Source organism: Myotis daubentonii, chromosome 7, assembly GCF_963259705.1.
Source record: "Myotis daubentonii chromosome 7, mMyoDau2.1, whole genome shotgun sequence".
Taxonomy (NCBI): Eukaryota; Metazoa; Chordata; class Mammalia; order Chiroptera; family Vespertilionidae; genus Myotis; species Myotis daubentonii.
In genome coordinates this window covers 22,937,908-22,959,745 of record NC_081846.1, presented here as the reverse complement: position 1 = coordinate 22,959,745, position 21,838 = coordinate 22,937,908, and the positions used below count along the sequence as shown (strand labels likewise).

Sequence of the window (21,838 nt, the reverse complement as noted above, 5' to 3'; positions counted from 1 at the left end):
GGGGGTGGGGTGGGGGGAAACTCGAGCGGCTCTGGGGTGCACCGGGCGTCAGCGCCTGGACAGCTGGACAGCTGGACAAGGCCCCATCTCCTTCCAAGGCAAGGGGTACCATCCCACTCCGGGGAGGACCAGGCGGGCTCCACGCCGACAGGAGATTCAACTCCTTGTGGGCGGCAACTTTACATTCAGTCGGTCCCTGGACAATGGGACAATGTTCCCTTCCTGAGATACTGTAAGTTAAGGGGTGCAAGTGTTGGCGGGGGGGCGGGAGGGGGGAGGTGGCGGTGGAGGGTTTCTTGAATGAAGCCAGAGAAGTGGCGGACTTAACTGTCCATCCAGCCAATTATGAGAGGGCCACGTGGCTGTCCGGACCAATCCGAAAGCGCCTCACCCCCACCCCCACCCCAGAGTCTAGGGTTGTCATTCCCGCACTGTGCCCCCTGGCGGTAAACTGAGATAAACCTAGAGAGGACCGTAAAGATGTTTAAGAACAGCATCCCTTCCTGCCACCCCCATCTCCACGCACTCTCCTCCATGTGATATGGTATGGGCTGCACTGTCCCTGGAGATTGGCACTAATACTGACTCAGCAACTTTGGGTGGGCCCAGGCCCATTATGGGGCAAAGCTGATGTATAGGGGCACCAGAGGTGATGGGACATGCCTGGTGTCCAGCCTGCCAGGCAGAGCATTGCTTCCATTTACGGCAACTGCCCACCCGGGTATGGAGCACTGTCACCTTTTGATCAGAGCAATTTTGACACCGCTCTGCTGATATAAATTACCTTTGCTCCTCCGGGTTTGGAACAAGCAGTTCATATGCCATTTCCAATGGAGATGGGAAGGGAGTTCAAGATCAGAAGGGGGACGGGAGAGGAATTTTACCATTTATCAAGATATGAGTTCAGGCACCTCATTTTTATATGAAAACACTTGCAGTGAGTAGGGGATTACAGATTCTCACAGGCAAACTGTATATCTTCATCGCTAAAATGACAGGTGAGCTAAAAGATGTCTCTCTGGTCCCTTCCAGCTGCTTTAACTGCTGTTTTATGATGATAGGTATTGCCTTTTCCCTCAGGTCCTGAGAAGCCAGAGAGGCTGGGCTGGGATGACATTGTTTGGGCTCCAGCCAAGGGGCCCTCAACCTAGATCAGCAACACACCAGCACCAGCTCTCTGCTCATGGTGGCAACTTTATTCTTGTCACCTTGTCAAGAACAGGGTTTTCAAGGGGTGAAGCGGGGAGGACAGTCCCTTTGGGCCCCAGGAGAACTGGCTCCCTTCTCTCCCCACCTCAGTTCTAGAACCCACTAACCATTCTGTGGCACTGCAGCCAGAGTCGAGGTGCCTTCACCCCCAGCAGACTTCACAGCAGCTTGCCATGGGGATCAGAAGGTCCAGTCTGGGTGTCCCTGGGGTCTAGGAAAATGCTCATCTGTAGCATCATCACAGCAGACACACTGCCCAGAGAACTCACAGCTGATTGGCGGTCTGACACTGAGAACATGGGGGGTGGGCCTGTCCTGGGCTCCTGTGCAGCTCTTCACACCACCTGCTCGCGTCATGATAAAACCCCCTCTGCTTGGGGCACCAGGGCCAGAGCTGGGAAGCATTGCAGAAAGAAGGCTGAGCCAGGATTGGGGTGTGGGCCGGTCCATTTCAGAGCCTGGCGTCTTCCAAGGTGTGATGATGGAACATGTGAGAAAGGGTGGGGACCACCAGAGTGTGGTTAGAGGGTTGTGGTGGGGATTCAGGGTCCCGCCAGGATTCCAGAAATGTCAGAGGGAAAAGCAGACTGAAGTCTCTCTTCCCTCTAGGAATAAGGGAGAGGTAAGGGGCCAGGAGGGCCAGGGAGGGAGGAGGACATCTGAAGGTGCTGGCTGGTATGCCTGGGCTCTCACTGGCCCAGGGAAGGCTGGAATACTCCTGTCACAGCACCTTGCTCCCCAGCCATCTCTCCCCATAGAACACACATAGGTCCTGCTGCTTGCTATTTTTATTTCCCTTGTGACAGACAGACAGACAGCTGCACAGACAGCTGGATGGCTTGGGTGGAGGGGGATGGTCAGGACAACATGAGCAATTAGGACTGGGTGGAAGGAAAACGTCATAAAAGTCAATAAATAAATAAATATGGATGGGAAGAAGGGCAGAGGCCATGGAGGGCCAGTGGGGACATCCTTGGGCCAACACCGAGCCCAGAGCTGCACTCACTGGAGTGCAACAGGAGAGCACTGGGTTGAGGGACCACTGCCTCCTGCCTCCAGCCCTCCACAATTCCTCAATGGGATGCTGGCAGCTGGCCATCCCATCCCCACCTGAGTCCTCTCTCCTCTCCCTCCCCTATCTTGCTGCCCTCTCTCACACGCTGCCTCTGGCACCCTGTCACTGTCCCACGTCCTGTCCCTGCTTCACTGGCACTCCCAGCCCATGGCCTTGACACCCCGGGCTCCTTCCTTTTCCACCTCTCCAGCCACTCACACCCTCCTGGGTTCCTTTCCCCTGGATGCACTGTCTCCCATTCCCAGAACCTTCCTAGAGTCTCCCACCCCGTCCTCGCACTTCCCCATTCTGTTCTTGCCCTTCTTCCTGCTTCCAACTCCACCCAGCCTGGCCAGTGAGTCTCCAGCTCTGGCTCTGGCCTGGTGGCATTGGCCGAAGCCCCCGAAACCGGGGCCTCTGTCCCCACAGGTCCATGAGGTAACAGCCCGGCTGGATTTTTCTGCTGGTGGTGTCCGAAGCCCTGAGTCCACCCAGTCAGCGTGGGCCCTGGAATGTCCCGCAGCATCAGCGGGAGCCCCGAGTGGAATCCCGGGGCCAGGCTGTGGTCCGAGCCACTAGGAGCTGCCTGGGTAGGAGCGGAGCAGCACCTTGTGGCGGGTGGCGGCCTCAGCCCTGCGCCGCCGCTGCTCACCCAGGAACTCCTTGAGCCGGTTGGTGGTGAAGGTGAGCGTCTGGCGGCGCAGCTTCATCAGGTAAGCGTCCTGCAGCCACGGGTGGGCCAGGCAGTCCTGCAGAGAGGGCCGGCTCCTACCAGGCCCAGCCAGAAATGGTGAGCCTGGAGGGACAGCCTAGAGCAGGGCTGGGCTCTGTCCTCCCAGATATCTGAGTCCCACGCCTGGATTTACCCCTAGTGAGTGACTCTGGGCAACTCTCAGTTTCCCAGTCTCTGGAATGGGGACAGTGATTCTGCTTGTGTCATAGGTCTTAAATGGTGGGTAGGACAACCACTTAGTAGTAGTAGTAGCAACAGTGTATTACCGAGGGCAGGGGAGGCGTTAGACCAGGGCATGGGCTAGACCAGGGCGGTCCGAGGCCAAGAAGGTAATACTGGGGGGTTGGCAGGTGTAGGGCCCACTCACCAGGGGTGTACTGAGAGGACCTTTCGCAAGAAGAGGGTGGCGCTTTGGGAGGTGTTGGGGTACAACTGGAAGGCATCAAAGCGGCCCCCCACAATACGAGCCTCTGTTTCCTGGGGGTCTGGCTCATAGAACGGAGAGTGTCCACTGAGCCTGTGGTGGAGACAGTTCAGTTGAGACATGTGAACAGAGGGTCAACTCACAGGTCCAGGGAGACATTAGTATGGGGGTCCTCAGGGGCACAGCACTCAGGGACAGGGCTACTGGCACCTGGGTACACACGTGCTGGGGAGGGGGAAGACCGTGGGCAGAAGGTGGGTCCGGGGCACTCACATGATGTAAGTGAGCACCCCTGCACCCCAGATGTCTGTGGCGGAGCCGATGGGGTCTCCCTTCACCATCTCAGGAGCTGACAGGAGACAGAGGCCAAGTTGAACCAGTTTCCTGGTGGCAGGGAAGCAGGAAAAGGCTGGGGAGGCCCCTGAGGCCACCACCCTAAGGTGGGTCTGACCAGAGCAGCAGGCAGGGTGGAAGTGGGGGTGGCCTCCAGGGGAGCTGTGGGCACCTGAGGAATCAGCCCAGGCTCTGAATGGTGGGGTCACCAGAACCGCGGAGTTGCTGAGAACCAGGGTCACTGGCTCCCTCGGGTCAGCTCCAAGGTGGAGTGCCCATTCACCATGAATGTGGCCAGCACAAAGATGAAGAGCCTTTGAATCGGCCTGGCTGGCTATAATCCCAGGCCTGGCCCTTCTAGCTATAGGACCCTGGGCAATGTATTAAACCCGTCTGGCGCTCCAATTTCCTCATTTGTAAAGTGTGGCTTTCAGAATAAATCTAAAGGGTACAGATAATGAACATAAAGTATTTAGCAGGTAGCTAAGTGGTAGCTGGTTTTCCTTACTTATATAAATTAATATTGGTTCTCCTATCTTTTCAGCTTTATCAAATCCTGGCTCCACCTTTGCAAACTGTCTTATACGGGACAAATAGCCTCACTCTGCCTCTGTTTCCTCATCTGTAAAGTGGAAGTAATGTTATGCCAATCTCCAGGGCTATTGTGAAGATACACTGGGGGGGGGGAAACAAAAAAACATAGAAAGGGCTTTGTTCATTTCTTGCATCCAGTAAGCACCCAATAAATGGCATATATGTGGGTGCAGTGGGGGAAGCTATGGCGGCTGTCCCATTGGCAGTACCCCAACCCCCTACCCTGGCTGGCGTGGTGCCCTCACCCATGAACTCCAGTGTGCCCGTGCGGTGGCCAAGGGGCCGCAGGGCCTGGGGGTTGTAGGGCTGGGCACTGCCGAAGTCCACGATCTTGAGGGCGTTGTCAGAGGCCAGCAGCAGGTTGTCTGGCTTGATGTCCAGGTGCAGCACGTGGCGGCCGTGGAGGTAGTCCAGGCCTTGCAGCAGCTGCACCACATAGGTGGCCACATCATCCTCTGAATATCGGAACCTGGAGGTCCAGGGAAGACAGGTGGTATCTCAGCCCAGCTTCCTCTGCTCCCATTCCCTCTCCCCCAGAATGCCCAGCTACCTGTCACTGAGCCCACAGAGGAGCTCCCGGTTGCCACAGCTCTCAGCGATGAGCACAAGGTAACGTGGGGTGATGTAGGCCTCATGCAGGGACATGAGCCGCTCGTGGTGCAGCGTTCGCAACACTTCATACTCCTGCAGGACTCGCCGCTTGCCCTCAGCTGCGTAGGGCACGATCTTGGCCACAAACGTCCGCCCGGTGGCATTCTCCCGGCATGCACGCACTACACCAAAGCGCCCCCTATGTGTTAAGGGGACACCACAGGCTTAGAGGAAAGAGGGGGACACCACCATTGTGAAGGCTAAGGGGACTGGGGTTTGGCGAGCAGGGACCCAAGTGTGGGCTCTGGGGTTTAATCTTAGAAATTTGGGTTCAAGTCCCAGTTCTGCCTTCAGTGACTCTGTACCTTAGGCAAATCCCATAACCTCTCTAACCTCAGTATTCCCATCTGTGAAATGGGTGATGATAACAATGCAGTGGCTTCCTCTCCAAGTGACGAAGATTAAATGGGATCATATGGCTACAGAGCTTAGCACAGTATGTGGCCCAGAGAAAATTTGAGCTCAATAGTGCTGATGGCCCAGATCTCCGCGCCTTCTCCATGCTGGGTGGGCAGTCCAGTTTTTTCTCTGAATTCCTGTGTCCCCTATGCTCCACCCACTCCCCCCTGTCCTCCATCCCTTCCCCTCTCTGCTTGCCTGGCCTTCTCCTCCAGGAAGGTGTAGGGTTTCTGAGGGGGGCCCTGTCGAAGAGAGGTGCCCTCCGGCCCCGGAGAGCTGCGGGGACTGACGCCAGGGGAGCTGGTCATCTCCTTGGCGGAACTGAGGGTCTGAACAGTTACTTTGGTGGACTCAGGAGGGGGCTCGGGGGCTGGGGGCTCGGGGGCTGGTGGTGCAGACACAAAGGACGTCACCATATACAGGGGAGTAGAGGAAGACGCTGGTTTAACCCCTTGAGGAGTGGAGGCTGGGGTCGGGGTCCCAGTGTTAGGGACGGAAGACTTGGGTTTACTTGGGGTGACCTGGGCACTGGGTGGGGAGGGCTCTGCTTGCCGGGCAGCCTGCAGGCCTCTGTGCTTTCGTGGGGGGGTTTGGGGTGGTGGACCCACAGCCTTGAGTGAGGACAAGGCCTGGCTGGGGGGTGTTGGGGGAGATGAAGGGCTGAGAGCAGCTGGCTGGGGGCCTGGGGGACCAGGAGCTGCAGCAGTGGTCGGGGATGGGGCCAGTGAGGTAGGAGAGTCCGGAGGCGGGGCCCTGGCTGGCCCTGAGGTAACAAGGGTGTCTCGGTGAGCAGCAGGTAGCAGAGCTGAGGAATCTGAGGAAAGACAAGGAAAATCATCACCATGGTGCCCCTAGCCGCAAAACTGAGGTGCTCTGAGAAAGGGGTGGATCCTGGGCTTAGGGTCCCCTTCTTTATCTGGCCACCCCCCCCCCCATCGCACTGACCTTGCATGCCCCTGACGAGGACCTTCTCAGAAGGGTTGCTGAAAGGCCCTTGTCCTGCACGGTTGGCACAGGCCACACGGAACCTCACAGTCACGCCGATTGGTAGGTGGGTCACATTGTAGTAACAGTCGAGGATGCCTGAGCTCACTGGGTGCCAGGAAGACTCCCCTGCGGGCACCATCGGAGGAGGGCTGAGGTCACAGAGGGGTGGCCCAAGCTCCCAGTGCTATCTGTAAGGAGTCTAGGGAGCGGAACTCTGCCCGGGGAGGACACTTGCCCCCCTGGCTTCTTCGCCTTCCACCTGCCACCCCTTCCCCCAGCCAGCCTGTGCAGTCCCTCACCGTCCACCCGCCGCTCCAGCGTGTACGTGCAGGGTGCCCGGCTGTCTCCTGGCTTCCAGAGCACCAGCGCTGTGTCTTGGTAGGTCTGGGGTACCTCGGGAGGGGCTAGCTTCCCTGGGACACCTGGCAAGAGAAAGGGAGCCTCAGTGAGCCCCGATGCTCCAGCTTAGAGCCCATCTAGCCCTGCCCCAACCCCCTCCATCACAGCCTCCCCCCCAGCCCCTGCCCCAGGCTCACGGGCCACAGCCACGGTACAGGAGCTGGTGACACTGCCCAGGACATTGGTGGCTGAGCACTCATAGAGCCCCGCGTGCCGCTTGCCCGCCCGGGGGATGCTCAGCAGCTGCCGCCCATCTTTGCAGGACACGATGACCACTGAGGGCTCTGACCGCAGGGACTGCTTGTCTGCGGACAGAGAGGAGCAGGAGGGGCTGCTGGGTGGGGCAGCACATTTGGTCCTCCGGGACCCCTCAGCCGCCACTCCCCCAAGCCTCACAGGGCACTGGGATCACATGCCATGCCCCCCTCTGGGGAGAAGTGATCTCACCTTTCTTCCAGGAGATGCGGGGTGCAGGGCAGGCTGCCGGCAGGCAGAGCAGGGTAGCTGCCTCTCCCTCCAGCAGCACCTGGTCCTTGAGTTTGATGTGGAAGACTGGGGGGAAGTCTGCAGGGAGAGCAGATGGCCATGGGTTGCAAGGACCTCAGCTCACACGGCTGAGGGAGGAGAGGATACATGTGAGAGGTGGAGAGCAGAGTAAAAGCTTCTCTCTTCCCAGTCAGATGCGAACAGTGCCACCCCAGGCCACACTTTCGAGAATTTTCTTTGGGGTGAGCAGCACTCTCTCCAGGCACTCGCTGTGTGTAGAGCTATCTTTTCCTTTCGCTGACTATGGAAGATGCATGGTAGTGACCTCATTCATATGTTTGCAAATCACTCAGAGCAGCGCCTGGCACTGCGTCAAGTGCTCTATACACACTTGTTAAATAAAATAAAAACAAATAAATATTGAAAAACCGTAATGGTTAAGCTGGCAATACTCACTCCCTCTGGGGGACCACAGGGAAGTGAGAGGAGCTGGTCACCTGAGCTGAGAATCCTGGGGTTGAACACAATATTCAATCCAAAAATGCAGTCTCAAAAGCTCTGAAGTCATGGCAAAACAGGGGGCAGAGCCAGAAAGTGTGTCAGCCTCCGCACCCCTCATTGCCCCTGGGGTCCAGGGATTCAGTTCTAGACTTCTAATACTCCTTCAGGTCAGCCGAGTGGTGAGAGCCTTTGAAGGGGCAAGAGACAGTATCTGCACGACCTTGGACCATGTCTTGTGTAAATTGAGGAAAAGAAAAAAACACCAAGCTCATGGGGTTGTTGTGAGAATTACAAGGAGCATATACAGTGCTTAGCACGTGTCTAAGATATAACCATAAGTGCTCATAAGCGTAAGCTCTTGTTATTGTTATGATTATTAGCTCATGAATATGCTCAGTAGCGAGCCAGGCACAGACCCTCAGAGAAAGAGGCTGTTTCGGCAAAGCTGGCTTCACAGCTGGCTGGTGAACCGGTCATGGCCTGGGTGCAGATGGGCCAAGGTCTCTGCTCGGTGCAGTCGCCTGTGGCTCCTTAGTGCTGTGAACACTTGTATTCCTGCTCCCTGGCATATGTCTTTAGAAATATTCCAATCTGGTCCTGGCCACCGGGGGTGGGGGTGGAGGTGGGGGGGTGGATTTTTCTCACGTGGGCAGAGAAGGCTGAGGGATAGATGCCCCAGGGAGCCCCAGCTGCCTGTCTAAAGAACCAGGAGGGAGTGGGGGTGGGGTGAGCTGGGCAGGAGAGGAATGCTCAGCAGGACTGCATGGTCCGAATAGCAGCATGCCCGCCCTTCCCACTGTACCCGTTTCCCTAAGGAGGGGTCCCACACTGAGGCTCCAATAACAAAGTGAATATGGTTTCATCAGACAAAGGGAGGGTACTGGGTAGGGGCGAGAGAGGGAGGCCAGGAGGCAAGGTGAAAGGTGATCCTGGCCCAGCTCTGCCAGTTCTACCTCCACCCCCCCAGAGGCTAGCCCTAGCTGGTCAAGTGGACATGGGGCAGCCTTAGTCTGCAGGGAGGGGGGAGGATGAGGTAAGGGGACACTGCCTCAGCAGGAAATCAGCTGCACAAGCAAAATGGACTTGGGAGGGAGGCCCCTGGTGGGAAGGGATCAGCTGTCCCCAGGCCTCTGTGCTGGCTTCTCTCTCTCTGTCTCAGTCCTTCTCCTTCTGCACCCCTGCCCCCACCAGCTGGCCTCCCTCCCTCTTTCTGTACTACAGCCCCCCAATGCCCGCTGCCTCGAGGAGAAGGCGCCCCAGCTCCCCTGGCCAAGGCCAGACATAGTCATCTCAAGCCTACTGGAGGCACAGCTGGACCAGTTCGGAGGAGTTTTATCGGAAACTGGGGAAGAACAGACTGGTGACTGCTGAAGATCCTGCACACAGCCTGCCCTGGTGGCCTGTTCCTTTCTGCATGCCAGCAGGGGAAACCTGGCCTCCTGAGCCTTTGTGTATAGTCCTTGAGTAATGCCCCCTTTTTAGGTGAGGGACGGGGTGACCCCAGATGGGAAATACCTGCCTCCTTGCAGGACACCAGGCAGAGAAACAGACCAGGGCAAATCCCATGTTCCCCTCATTCCAGCAAAGAGCCCTGAAGGTGCTGAAAGTGCTGGAGACCCTGCAGGGGCAGGGCAGGGGGCAGGGAGGGGCAGGACAGGGGGCAGGGAGGGGCAGGGCAGGGGGCGGGTGTTCAGGCTGTAGAGAAATGCAGAATTGGGGGCACAGTCCGGATTGTGGGCCTCTAGACTGGGAGAGAAATAGTGTCTTTGCATACACACATCGGTATGGGGGCTGTAGGAGCCCCTGACCTTCAGAACTACATGGAGTTACGAGGACCCTCTCCCATGAGGGAGGAGGCGAGCCAAAGAAAAGCTATGGTGTCCTGAAGCCACTTCTGGGGTCTGGTGCACAGGGGCATACACTCCAACTCTGGCTGCTGTGCTTACTACCAGCTCTGTGCCTTCCACCAGCTACTTAGCATGGCTGAGCCTGTTTCCTCACCTGAGCCATATGGACATGACACAAATAATAAATAGTTCAACAGTGTGGGAGGGTTGAGTGAGGCAGCCCTTGTAAAGTGCTTCATAGGACACTGGGCATTGCTAATTAATGACAATGCTGCTATTATTGTTGTTGTTATTGTTTTCCTAATCCCAGGTCCCTTGCATCACTGCTGGGGCTCCTCAGAGCGGCCCATCTCCCACCCAGCTACTTACCCAGCAGGCACCTCCTACCTGATTCACTGGGCACATACTGGTGACCCAAATCCTCCTGGACGCTGGCAGAGAGGTTTGGCTGTGACGAGCCCTTGTCTTTCCTCAGCCGAGAGAGGCCCCAGCGCAGCCGGCTCCGGCTTTCCCCAGGGGCTGTGAAGACCCAGGCGCCTTAGTACCTGCCCAGCCAGGGCCAGGCAGCTCCCGCCCGCTGCAGCCCTCAGCCCAGGGAAGTGGAGAACACCCAGCCCCGGGTGCCCCGCTCTCTCCTCCTCCCAGAGCCTCTCGTCCAGCGAGCGCCACCCTCTTCTGAACTCTGCCCCTGTCATCCAGGCCCCACACCCCCAACCCACCCATACTTGTCCACCCGTTCTCCCTGCACCCTGCCCCTCCTCACCTGAGCCGCCCGACGTGGCGCTGGCCTCGGAGCCCAGGGACTCCTCGGAAGGTGTGGTGGCGCCGGCCTGGGCGGCCAGCTGGTTGTGCGGGAGACCGAGGCGCCGCAGACTCTCGCCCTCGGAAGTGGCCCTGCGTAGCCGTCCGAACAGCGGCGTGCTCCTCCCCGACGCGCCCCCGGAGTCCTCGCTGCTGCCGCTGCGCTGCAACCGACTGGACAGCCGCTCCAGCGTGGAGCTGAGCCGCCTGCGCACCGCGAGCACCGGGGAGCCCCGCGCCGAGCTGCCGCCCTCCGAGCTCTCCCAGTCCCCGCCGCCGCGCGCCTCCGAGGCCGCCTGGCGCTGCGCGGGCGGGGTGCGCCGCAGCCGCTGGGACAGCGACAGCGAGAGGCGGCGGACCAGGCCCGGCTCCCCGGCCGCCCTGAGGTCCTGCACCGAGCGCGAGCGCTCGGGCCGTCGCACCATCTCCAGCGGCGTGCCCGCCGGGCTGGGCCGGTACATGCCGTCCTCCTCGGCCCCGCGGAAGGGGCCGCGCTCCTCCGAGCGCGAGCGGCTAAGCATTCGCAGCCCCCGTGCCAGGGGCGACTCACGGCTGCGCTTGAACTTGGCCTCGAACACGGCCTCTGACTCGAGGTTCTCGATGCTGCTGCTGAGACTGCTGCCCGGCCTGCGGGGCACCGTGGGGACCCGGGCTTTCTCGTCCGGTGCTGGGGGAGCGGAGGCTGCAGGCACGATCTTGGTAGAGGCTCCCGGGGGTGGGGAGGCCACCCTGGCGAACACCGCGGGGTGGGACTTGGGCTCCGTCGGAGGTGTGGCCGGGCCCTGGGGAGGGCCTTGCGTGTGGCCCGCCAGCTGCAACGACTGAATGATCTGGGCATAGGGTGTGAGGGGGGGCGCTGGGGTTTGCAGGGCCACGGGAGGCTGTGTAGGTTTGGGGGCTGGGACTGGTTCTGCCTTGAACTCCCGGGCCTTCTCTTGGGCTGGCTGGGATGCCAAGGGCTGAGAAGCATCACTGGGTTTGGTGGCAGGAGGTTCTGAAGACTTGGGGGCACTGGGTTTGCGGGCACTGGCTTTCGGGGCACTGGGCCGTACAGGGCTGGGTGGCTGGGTCTCGCTGAGGGCAGACAAGGAGGGAGACTCCTGTAGTTTGCGGGCCCCAAGTCGGGCCACAGGGATCTCAAGGGGTGCCCCGGCTCGGCGGTGCCGGCCCCGGGGTTCTGCCTCACCCTGCGAGAAGCTACTGCTCTTCTGCAGGCCCCGAGTCTCTGGTGGAGGCTGGTGGTGGGGTGCTGCTTCGCTGGAGGCAGCCCGTGCCAGCCGAGGGTCCCGGGCACGGCCCCCCAGGCTCTCTAGCAAGGGACCCCTGAGGCCACTGACCTTGCCATCCTCGGGGCCTCCCCGAAGCAGCCGCTGGCGCAGGGCCTGAAGCCTCTGGGCATACTCACCCTCACCCAGGCCTCCCCGGGTCAGGCGGGCGGTCCCCGGGCTGGGGCTCCGGCGCTGTGGCAGCTCCACAGACGCTGCCTTTTGCAGGCCCCGGCCCGGCTCCCGCGGCCCGGCCAGGGGCAGGGCGCTCTCAGCTGAGCTGCCCCTGCGGAGCTCTCCCCGCTTGGGGCTGGGCCCAGCTGGGGGCTCCTGGCCTGAGGAGGGGATGACAGGAGGGCTCGGGGCCTGCTGGTCCTGAGAGGTGGCCCTTCCCTGCTCCTGCCACTCCATAGGGGTGGCAGCCCCAGCCTCTGGGGTCCCCAGGGCCTCATCCTCAGTGGGAATGTCAGTGAGGGACACTCGAGAGCCCGAAAACTCGGGCTGCAGTGGTCGGGGCACGGAGGGTAGCTCCTCCAGCTCCTCCTCTTCAGAGTCAGAGGAGGACGAGAGCCCCCCGCTGGGTGGTGGTCTTCTGGGCACAGCCACCCACACCCGCTCGGGGGGTGCCCGCAGCAGCTCAGGGATGGGGCGCAGTACCAGGTGGCACTTGTAGCTGATCTGGGAACGCTGAAGAAAGAGTGCTAGAGTCAGACCTACAGTCCCCTGGGGGCTATATTGAACTGCTCAGGCTCACCTCAGCCCCCGGAGAAGGCCCAAGGCAGACAGAGAGAGGGGCAGGGGTCAGGGGGCAGGAGGGAAACCAGGAGTTGAGAGAATAAAAAGCAGATGAAGACAGATGAGCAGGAGGTGAGGGCACGTGATAGAAAAAAGGCAAGGTTAGAGAGAGAAGGCTCAGAATGAGAAGGTGGAAGGCACAGAAGCAGGACCCAGCCAAACTCACCTGCCACCTCCGCCGGGAGAGGAATAGCTTTAGGTGATCCGTGCTCACCTCTGCGCCCTTTGCCTGTGTCTGCAAACCCAGGAAAGAGGGACTTAGAGAAAGTTTTCTGTCAACCTAGACCCTCAAGGTTTGACAATGGAGAGACAAAGTCCACAGGAGGGGACAGTGGACCGAGCAGCATTGAGTCCGGGTCCTGGGGGTCCCCTTCCCCTTGGATCTGTCACAACAACTCCAACAGCCAAGGTGCCCACATGTAGACAAATTCCCTGAACCTAAGAGGAGAGGCCAAAAATTGGTGGCTTCTGGGGTGGGCTTCAGAGCTTACACCAGGGCTCAAGGCCCTGTCCTAGTACAGTGGCTGCCTGGGAGGCCTGTGCTTAGGCCCCTGGGCGTGGCCCTAGTGCTCAGCTCACCACCCATCTCCATGTGGAGCTAGCAGCCCAAATATCTGGAGCCTTGGTGGGCCAGGCCATGACAGAGGCCTCCCTCAGCAACCCACCCAGGCTGTCCTCTTTGGGGCTCATTTCTGACCTGGGAGACAAGGCTGGTTCTCCAAGGACAGATACCAGAATTACCTCAGCCTTCAGTTGTCCCAGCATAATTCTCAATGGATGGTTTATTTAGTTGCTCTTTCTGGGTCATTTGCTGAATCTCACCCCCCTCCCCTCCCCCCACACATGGCGCTGTGCCCTGCAGTGCTGGCGTTTGAAGATGAATGAGAACTCTGCCCACACAGAGCTCAAAGCCAAGAGGCCAGGCCACATACCAACCACAGTGTGTGGGACCAGTGCAAGACAGAGGTGGACACACGGTTGGTTTCAAGAGCCAGAAAAAACCCTGATGAGGATCCCAGGATGGGAAGTCCAGATCTGTGCCTTGGAATCCATGATACCCCAACTCGAGCCTCTGTTTCCTCATGGACAAAATGGGAGTTATACCTTCCTTACAGAGCTATTTGAGGCGGATAGATCGTAAGTATATAAAACACCTATCATGGTAACTGCACACAGTAGCTACTCAATAAATGAAGCTGTTCACATGCTCTCTCTCTCCACCTCTTCTACCATGACTTTGCAGTACTAGACTCACTTTGAACCAAGGATGTTCTAGGGTCTCCTCTGCGGTAGGCCTCCTGTAAGGAATGAGGATTAAGAAAGGATTCATCACTCATTACTTCAGTCAGTCAATAAATGTTTGGAAAAATGGGGCCTCTAAGGACTTGGAGGATTGGATGTTTAAGGGCAGAGGCTTGGGCAGCAGTAGGGGTGGCATGAGGGGACTCTGCAGGGCGGGGGGCCTCGGGGCCTCGTACTCACAGCCGGTCCTGCACCAGCACTTTGATGAGGAAGCCACGGGCCTCCCTGCTCAGGCTCAGGAACGTGTTCTCCTCAAAGGCCACGTTGTAGTTTCGGATGTTCATTAATGTTGTCCGATCGTTTTCCCCAACAAACGGGGAGATTCCCGTCAGGCTGCAGGGGTGGAGAGAGCTGAGAGGTAGGCCTCGCCCTAGGGCTAAGCAAGAGATGACAGGATGCCGGTGGGGACATAGGGCCGGGGAGAGGTGGAGGCCTCGGGGCTGTGGGGCAGACAGGGGCTGGGTGAACCTGGACAGAGTCTTTTGGACTCTTGCCTGTCCTGCTCCCACCACCACCCAGACAGGCAGCCACCAGATCCCTGCCCTGGGCCCATGCTTAGAGGACCTGTTCTGTGCCTCCTCCAGCCGTGGCCTGTCCTTGAGGTAAGGAGTCTGTGCTGAGTGGGGCGAGAGGGGTGGGGGGAGAGAAGGGGGGCGGGGGGATATGCCTCCCTGAGACTGAGCCTACTCCTTCCAGTCCCTGCTGGACAGTCAGGGCCTTGTAGTCCCTGCCTAAATGGCACTGAGCCTGCTCTGGCCTCTCCATCCAGCTGTGTGCCACCCCTTATGGAGGGGCACAGCGGTGGAAGTCAGACACACAGGCTGGGACGTCTGCATTCCTGCATATGCGGCCCCTTGCTGTGCAGGAAGCAGCAGGGGGTGTGGAAGAGAAGGGGTGGGCTGCACACCCCCAACTGCTCGCTAGCCCCAGACCCTATACATGTTGGGAGTGGGGGTGCTAAGAGACCGTTGGAGACTGGGGTTCTGGGTGCAGAGAGGTCCTTACCAGAGGAAGGCAACGACGCCCACGGGCCTGTGGGGGAAGGAGAGAGGGTCGGTGAGGGGACAGCCCACCTCCCACCAGAAGCGAGCCGGTCTCGGCTACCAAGAATCTAGCCAGAAGCATCCTGTGAACGCTGTTTGGACAAATGGATTATGCAAGGATGCCTCCTCAGGGAAGACTCTGCACTCAAAGGTCCAGACTTCCCTGGAGGAGTCCAGGGTCATGGCAGGGCCAGCCCAGGAAGCCATGAGAAATCTGGGGAACCAAGGGACAATGCCTGCCTCACTGGGGGGGGGGGGGCAAGATGGCTGCAGAGGGGGCGGCTGATCACCCAGGGGAGATAAGGAACCAAGATGGACAGGCCTTGAGTGCCTGGGTCATCCCTGATGGATGAGGGGCAGGGGGAGGTAGCTATGTGGGCAAGGGACCCATGAGCAATGCCACCCGTCCACTGTCAGAGAAGGAACCTGGGCTGAGTAAAGCTCCTCTGTGCCAGTGAGCACCTCCCCAGCACCGAGGGCAGCTGCCTTGGCCCACCCCAGCCGCTCAGGATGCCAACATTACCAGATGTCAGTGACTCCAGATACAGGGGTCTGGTTGACAATCTCGGGCGCCACGAACTCAGGTGTGCCGTATTGGCAGTACTGGGGCTCTCCCGGAGTCACCTCCTGCGCGTTCCCGAAGTCACAGATCCTCACCTGCTCTTCACCCTCTGCACCATCCCACACCAGCAGGTTCTCAGGCTGCAGGACACAGGGCAAGGTGTGGGAGCTGAGTGAAAAGGGGAGGACACCCCGCTGCCTGGCTCCCACGGGGCTGCCTGCTCCCCACCCCCACCTGCACCTCACCTTGACATCCAGGTGCAGCACATGGTTCTGGTGCAGATAGCATATCCCCTCGAGCACCTGTAGCATGTAGGCCCGGATCTGTGGAAACAGGTGACCCAGAGTCCGTGGGGGAAGGGTGGGGCATTATGTTTGATCACCACCAGGGCTGTGGCAAGAGGTCAGGCTGGGCCTGGTAGGTGGCCTTCCGATGGCTGGTGGAGGGGACTGGAACATAGGTTGGGTTGCTGAGACCCAGGGCCTCCATGTACAGCTACACAGTCAAGCACACCACAATTACAGAAAGGAGTCATTTACATGATAATGAATAGAAGTGTGCAGTGCACAACTTGCATGCCCCCTGTGCCAGGACAGAGTGAGGCTGCCTGGAGTCCGGGTGGAGCTCCTGCTGGGAGGAGTGTCTGAGGAATTGACGCGAGGAGGCCTGGGAAACACGGTAGGGACAGGGTGGGTCTGCTGAGATATGCAAGTCCCTGGGTGGGGGTCTGGTCTGATGCAGGAAAAGGGCTCTGCTGCCCGCCTACCAGTGCTCTCCAGGACCACCCCTGGCCTATTCATGGGTACAGATGGCACGTCCAGGGCCCACCCCTCAGCTCTCAGAGTTCAGGTGGGTGAACGCTAGTGCCCAACCTGACCCCTGCCACCCACTGCCCTCACCTCAGACTCACACACGGTGGGCTTCCTAGCCATTCGCTCCAGCAGCTCCTCTGTGCAGCTGTGTCCTGGATCAAGGAGAACAGTGACCAATGCCAACTGCCCAGCCCTCCCTGGGCAGTGCCCCCACTCCCAGAGCTCAAGTCAGGTCCCAGCTCAGCGCAGGCTTCTCCTTTCCCTGAAAGCACATCTGTGCCAGTTAGCAACCGTGTCTTCACTCTTCCGCCTGTCACCTGGGTGCACAGATGGGACAGCCCTGCTTGGACTCTCACTTGCTGTGGGCTCTCAGGCAAGCCACCTACCCTCTCTGAGCCTACACTCCCTCAGGAGTAAAACGAGGATAACACCTCCTCCTGCCCACCCTGTGAGGTATTTGTAGGGATCAAGTTGGAGCAGAATTTTGTTGACTGCAGATGGGACTTCTTGACTATTTGAGAACGACCTAGAAGGTCCATGACACATAATAATCGGCCGTTGTGCTGAGGTTTGGGTTCTACCAGTGCAGACTGGGAGCCTGGTGTGAAGGACATGGTCACCCTGCTTGTAAGAGTGATAAGCCAACCACCCAGCATCCTTACCATAGTGTGCCTTTGTTTAACAAGCTCTCTTATAAAGCTAAAGTCCATTCTTTATGGTAACAGCCTCCTACTAAAGCCAAGTATTGATGCTCATCTGAAATGGGGTCACTTCAAATGTTCAGAAATGCAGTGCTGTACTGCATTTCGTGACAAAAATCGCATGCCTTTTCCTAGCTGTGTGACTTCTGGTGAGTTAACCTCTCTGTACCTCAGTTTCATCATCTGTAAAATGGGGATGATAAAAGTCCACAAGATAAGTAGGTATACATGAAGATTAAATAAATAAAAATCTTAGACCACTGTGAGGCACACATTAAGTTCTATATACGTTTAAGCTAAAAGGGGAGCGGGGCAGAAAATGTTGGTTTTTAAATACTTCCACCCTATGAAGTATTTATAAGATGCCTTCAGAACTCCCAACTGTCAATGGGACCACTTTGTTAAGTGTGAAACATGTTACTAATTGGTTGTTACAGGAACCGGTCATTCAGGCAGATATCCCCTAGACACCCAGCCTGTCCCAGGATACAGCTCGGTGACAATGACCAGCCCCCGACGCCTCTCGAAGGCCTCATGGAAGTAGAGGACACAGTCGTGCTGGAGCCGGGCTAGTAGCCGAGCCTCCCGCCACGCTGATGCCTTTGGCTTGGCCTGGCTGGGGATGAACTTGGCTGCAAACTCCAGACCAGAGCTACGCTCCACCACACGCCGCAGGTAGGAGAAGGCACCCCTGGGTGATGACAGACGGAGAGGATGGGATTCAGGCATGGCTGCAACCCTGACTCTCCACACCCTCCCGGCCACAGACGCAGCCTTTCTTGGCCCCCGGACACCACACCCCACACCTCGCCCACACCTGCCGATCTCCTGGTGGATGTCATAGAAGTCGCTGAGTCTCTTTCCTCGCTGTTCCTCGTCTTCCCGGGCCCCGTCTACCTCCATAGCTGTCTGAGCTGGGGAAGAGATGCCTGGTGTTAGCTGGGGAAGGGCAAGAGAGGAATGAGGGCAGAGACTGAGACAGGCAGGGTAGGTGGAGAAGCATCCTGTGAACACTGTTTGGACAAATGGATTATGAATGTTGAATAAAAAGGAGCAAGAATGTTGGAAGCCTGGGTGGGGTGCTGGGGCTGGAAGATGTGGGAGCCCAGGCGTGCAGGGCCGGATGAGTGACTCCTGGACAGGGGCTCATGTGGGTCCCAGGGGGCGAGCACGTTGCCCCCGAGCTCCAGCCCACCTGAGCGCACGGCCAACTCTGCTTTGCAGAAGACTTCTCCAGCCAGGTTCCGGGCAGTGCAGGTGTAGACGCCTCCGTCATGGGCGCCCGTGCTGAGCACCACCAGCGAGCACTCGTTCTCCTCGTACACGAAGCTCACGTGGCTGCTCTCAGTCAGTAGCACCTCATCCTGCAGAGTCGGCCGTTACCTCCAGCCTGGGCCTGGCTTCACCTCACCTGGGACCCAGCTTTACCTCCATGCCAGAGACCCAGTCTCACCCCTCTCAGGGCCAGGAACCCCTTCTACCCCAATTAGTCCGCCGGTTCCTCACACACCCACCAGCATCACTCAGCACCTCTGGGTCCCACTTCCTTCTAAACGCACCTCTGGCAGCACCCTTTCTCTTCTCTGCCTCAGCTCCCCTCCTCCTAAGGCTGCCTGGACCCCTCCTACACTCCCAGGAAATCCCTCCTTTTTCCCCCCAAGCTCCTGGCCAGCCCCAGGCTAGGCCTCCCCTGAGGACATGGCGTCACCCTCTGACCTTGTACCACATGACATCCGGCAGTGGTTTCCCCTCAACCACCACAGCGAAGCGAGCGGTTTCCCCAGCCCCCACCTCCACGTCCTCCATGATGGACTCAAACCGAGGGGCCTCTGAAACACAGGAGGTGGGAGTGGAGAAGGGAGGGGGACAGAATGTTGGGGTAACGTGCGTCTGCCTCCTCAGCAACTGAGGAAGAGGCCCTGGCCACCCAGGACCCCCCCCCCCCGCCCCCACTCCCCAGACCCCAGCACCTCACCCACTGGGGCTCTCAAACTCCTAGCCTGGACCAACCGCTCTCCCTGTAAATCCATACGTGATGTCTCCCGAATCTCAGAAAACCTAAGCCAGAGGCTTGCTTTGTTTGACCCTCAGTGTTCATCTGCCAGCTTTGAAATGAGATTTTCACACACAAAAGAAATCTGGGTTTCCTGTCTCTCTTGACAAATCAGGGCTGGCCATCCTGACTGAGCCTCTTCCCTCACTGCATTAATGGGCTGGCTTGGAGTGGCTCAACGCTGCCCCCTGTGGGCGATCGCCCTGTGCACAGTCCCATTGAGGGCTTCTCCGACTTTATTGTCCTGAGCTCCAAACTCCGCTGAGCCTGTGACCCTGAATCAAGTTCCCGATGGCAATGCCTCTGTCTTGAAGTTTTCTCTCCGAATCTTGTTTAAATGCTGAAGGGGCCCTCTGCCACCTTGGAGATGTAAGAACAGACTGGAGCTGAATCTCAGCTTAGTCCTCTCACATGTGACTATGATTTTATTCTCTACACATATCATGCAATCGTATTATTTCCTTATGAAGTGGCTTCTAATTCTCGTGATGGAATTAAATCATATTCCAGTGTGCTTTGCAGAGGAGCCTGTAACTTCCTGTAGCCCTCTTCCTCAGCATGGCTGAGGATCTAGGCTTTAAGGAGAGTGGAGTGGTCAGGCCCTGGGGAAAAGCAAGGGCGCTGGGCAGGGACCCCCACCATCACAGGCACACTGCTTGGTTTTATATAGATAAAAGGGAAGGGCATCCTGGGAGTGGGGAAGATCTAGAGCAGTGATGGTGAACCTTTTGAGCTCGGCGTGTCAGCATTTTGAAAAACCCTAACTTAACTCTGGTGCCGTGTCACATATAGAAATTTTTTGATATTTGCAACCATAGTAAAACAAAGACGTATATTTTTGATATTTATTTTATATATTTAAATGCCATTTAACAAAGAAAAATCAACCAAAAAAATGAGTTCGCGTGTCGCCTCTGACACGCATGTCATAGGTTCGCCATCACTGATCTAGAGTGAGGCGGATATAGAGGAAAGGGGCCATTCCACTTGCCCTGCCTTGGGGGGGCGGGGACACAGTGGGAGAGAGTGTAGACCCAAGCCCCAGGCCTGTTCTAGCCCTGGTTGGCTGGAACACAGTCTCCGTGTCACTGTCCCAGCCAGGCCAGGCTGAGGGCTGGGTGGCCAGGGCCTCTCCCTATATCTGGAAAGAAAGATGAGCCCTGCAGATGGTACTATCAAGGAGCAAAGCGGTGGTTGAGGAGAAATTGACAGGGGATGGGGTGGGGGAAACTGGGCAAGGAAAAGATACGTAAAAGGGAGATCCAGGGCCCAGATGATCTGCGGCCTCACCCCATCCACCATCCACAGGCGGGCAGTGCGGTTTCCCATCTTCTCATACGCTCCTGCCACTTCTCTTCCACTTTAAAGATGCTCTCCCTCCCCTCTAGGAATCTGGCTTCTAGTGGGAGGGGAGGATGTGGGGGTGAGAGGGTAGGCTCTATGAAGGTCAAAGCACTAGGTGTATCAGATGAACTTGAACAATTCTTTAAAAGCACCAGAAAATGCCCATTTACCCACGAGAAGCTTGCCTGTGCTAACTAAAATGTCACTTTCTTTGCATTTGGTTGGAATTGTATCTGCTCAGCAGGTAACACTGTTTAGCTGGCGCCGGTCCGAAACCCTGAGTGGCAGTTACATATGTCTAGAGTTAATTAACAAACTGGAACACGAGGCAATTACTACTTAATGCATGCTGGGGGTTGAGGGACAAGGTCTGTAATGGAGAAATTTTAAAAAAAGTCCTCACAGCGAAGGTTGGGAGGCTCTGTCGGACAAGTTGAGCCAAGGGCAGCCAGGATCTGGGAGCTGAGAGTCTCGTGTAAGATGCACTCCCTTGGGGTTTTTTTCTTTTTTAAAGTGATCTTGCCTCCCTATGCTTGTTACACTTGAGGTATTATTTCCTGTTGTGCTTAACACAGGAGCTAGGGAGCACCCTCTGGCTTTGGAATTGGGTATCAGAGCTTGAATCCTAGTTCCCGGTCTTATTAGGTTGTGTGACTTTGAGCCTGTAATTTCGCACTCTCTCTGAGCCTCAGTTTCCCCATCTGTAAAACAGGGATAATAACCAACCCCCCATCGCACAGGGTTGATGTAAATATTAAATGAGGAGTTAGATGTGAGATACTTAGCACTAAGCCTGACAAGTACTGGTGCCCAATAAATATCTTATTAGTACTATTACTATTAGTGGTAGTAGTACTGGTATTAGTATGGCCGTTAGATGGACAGGCTGAGAGAGAAGACCTAGGACTAGCCAATGGGTGTGTGCACCTGGGGGCAGGAGGGGAGGGTTATGGGCGTCAGAGGGAGGAGAGGGAAGGGGGTCTGCTATCACCCACCTGCCAGTTCCAGTGTGACCGAACAGGCCTGTGTGCCGTGACGGTTGCGGGCAGTGCAGGTGATGGGCCCCATGTCCCGGCGGCTAACCCGGCAGATCCGAAGACAGTACTGGTCGTCATCTGGCTGACTCAACTCGTACACCCCTGCCCGCGCCTCTAGGAGGGCCCCTCGGCAGCTAAGGGACACACGAGAGGGAGGTCATCCAGGACCCAGCCACAGGAGGTCAGGCTAGGACGCCGGAACTGGACTGCCACTTGTGGGAATGGGGCATGCAAGGCAGGGCCCCACCTCCTCCAGACGACCTGGGCCTCCACGTGGTTGAAGGTGACGGTGACACTGGCAGGCTGTCCCTCCACCACATACACGATGTCTGGCTTGTCCAGCACAGCGGGCGCCTCCTCCAGGGGCGGGCCTGGGAGGAGGAGATCCTTAGGACCCACTGCTCCTCTAACCCTCCCCATCGCCCTGTGAGCTCCATTTTTACAGAGGAGGAAGCTGAGTCTCAGAGAGGGTCAGCACTTTGTCTAGGAGCCGCTTTCAGGAGTGA

At 57.8% G+C, this 21,838-nt stretch overlaps 1 protein-coding gene across 14 annotated transcripts in view; it reads right to left on the bottom strand.

The window, feature by feature from the left end:
- Nucleotides 1–1,979: 1,979 nt before the first annotated feature.
- SPEG (striated muscle enriched protein kinase) overlaps nucleotides 1,980–21,838 on the bottom strand; it is a 56,259-nt gene continuing 36,400 nt past the window's right edge. For 12 of the 14 annotated variants that reach the window (XM_059703267.1, XM_059703253.1, XM_059703254.1 and 9 more), the window contains 25 exons: nucleotides 21,580–21,703; nucleotides 21,291–21,466; nucleotides 18,615–18,727; nucleotides 18,094–18,262; nucleotides 17,716–17,812; nucleotides 17,389–17,589; nucleotides 16,285–16,342; nucleotides 15,631–15,708; nucleotides 15,347–15,525; nucleotides 14,786–14,812; nucleotides 13,961–14,113; nucleotides 13,734–13,776; nucleotides 12,645–12,713; nucleotides 10,381–12,370; nucleotides 10,005–10,136; nucleotides 7,231–7,347; nucleotides 6,921–7,088; nucleotides 6,684–6,806; nucleotides 6,343–6,510; nucleotides 5,596–6,211; nucleotides 4,898–5,137; nucleotides 4,593–4,816; nucleotides 3,694–3,769; nucleotides 3,364–3,513; nucleotides 1,980–3,031 (listed from right to left, as the gene is read on the bottom strand). In XM_059703267.1, coding sequence (XP_059559250.1) covers nucleotides 2,839–3,031; nucleotides 3,364–3,513; nucleotides 3,694–3,769; nucleotides 4,593–4,816; nucleotides 4,898–5,137; nucleotides 5,596–6,211; nucleotides 6,343–6,510; nucleotides 6,684–6,806; nucleotides 6,921–7,088; nucleotides 7,231–7,347; nucleotides 10,005–10,136; nucleotides 10,381–12,370; nucleotides 12,645–12,713; nucleotides 13,734–13,776; nucleotides 13,961–14,113; nucleotides 14,786–14,812; nucleotides 15,347–15,525; nucleotides 15,631–15,708; nucleotides 16,285–16,342; nucleotides 17,389–17,589; nucleotides 17,716–17,812; nucleotides 18,094–18,262; nucleotides 18,615–18,727; nucleotides 21,291–21,466; nucleotides 21,580–21,703 — 5,684 coding nt within the window. In that variant the 3' untranslated portion in view covers nucleotides 1,980–2,838. Of the gene's footprint in view, nucleotides 3,032–3,363; nucleotides 3,514–3,693; nucleotides 3,805–4,592; nucleotides 4,817–4,897; nucleotides 5,138–5,595; nucleotides 6,212–6,342; nucleotides 6,511–6,683; nucleotides 6,807–6,920; nucleotides 7,089–7,230; nucleotides 7,348–10,004; nucleotides 10,137–10,380; nucleotides 12,371–12,644; nucleotides 12,714–13,733; nucleotides 13,777–13,960; nucleotides 14,114–14,785; nucleotides 14,813–15,346; nucleotides 15,526–15,630; nucleotides 15,709–16,284; nucleotides 16,343–17,388; nucleotides 17,590–17,715; nucleotides 17,813–18,093; nucleotides 18,263–18,614; nucleotides 18,728–21,290; nucleotides 21,467–21,579; nucleotides 21,704–21,838 lie in introns of those variants that run through there. The other 2 variants (XR_009453758.1, XM_059703265.1) reach the window with 2 other exon arrangements.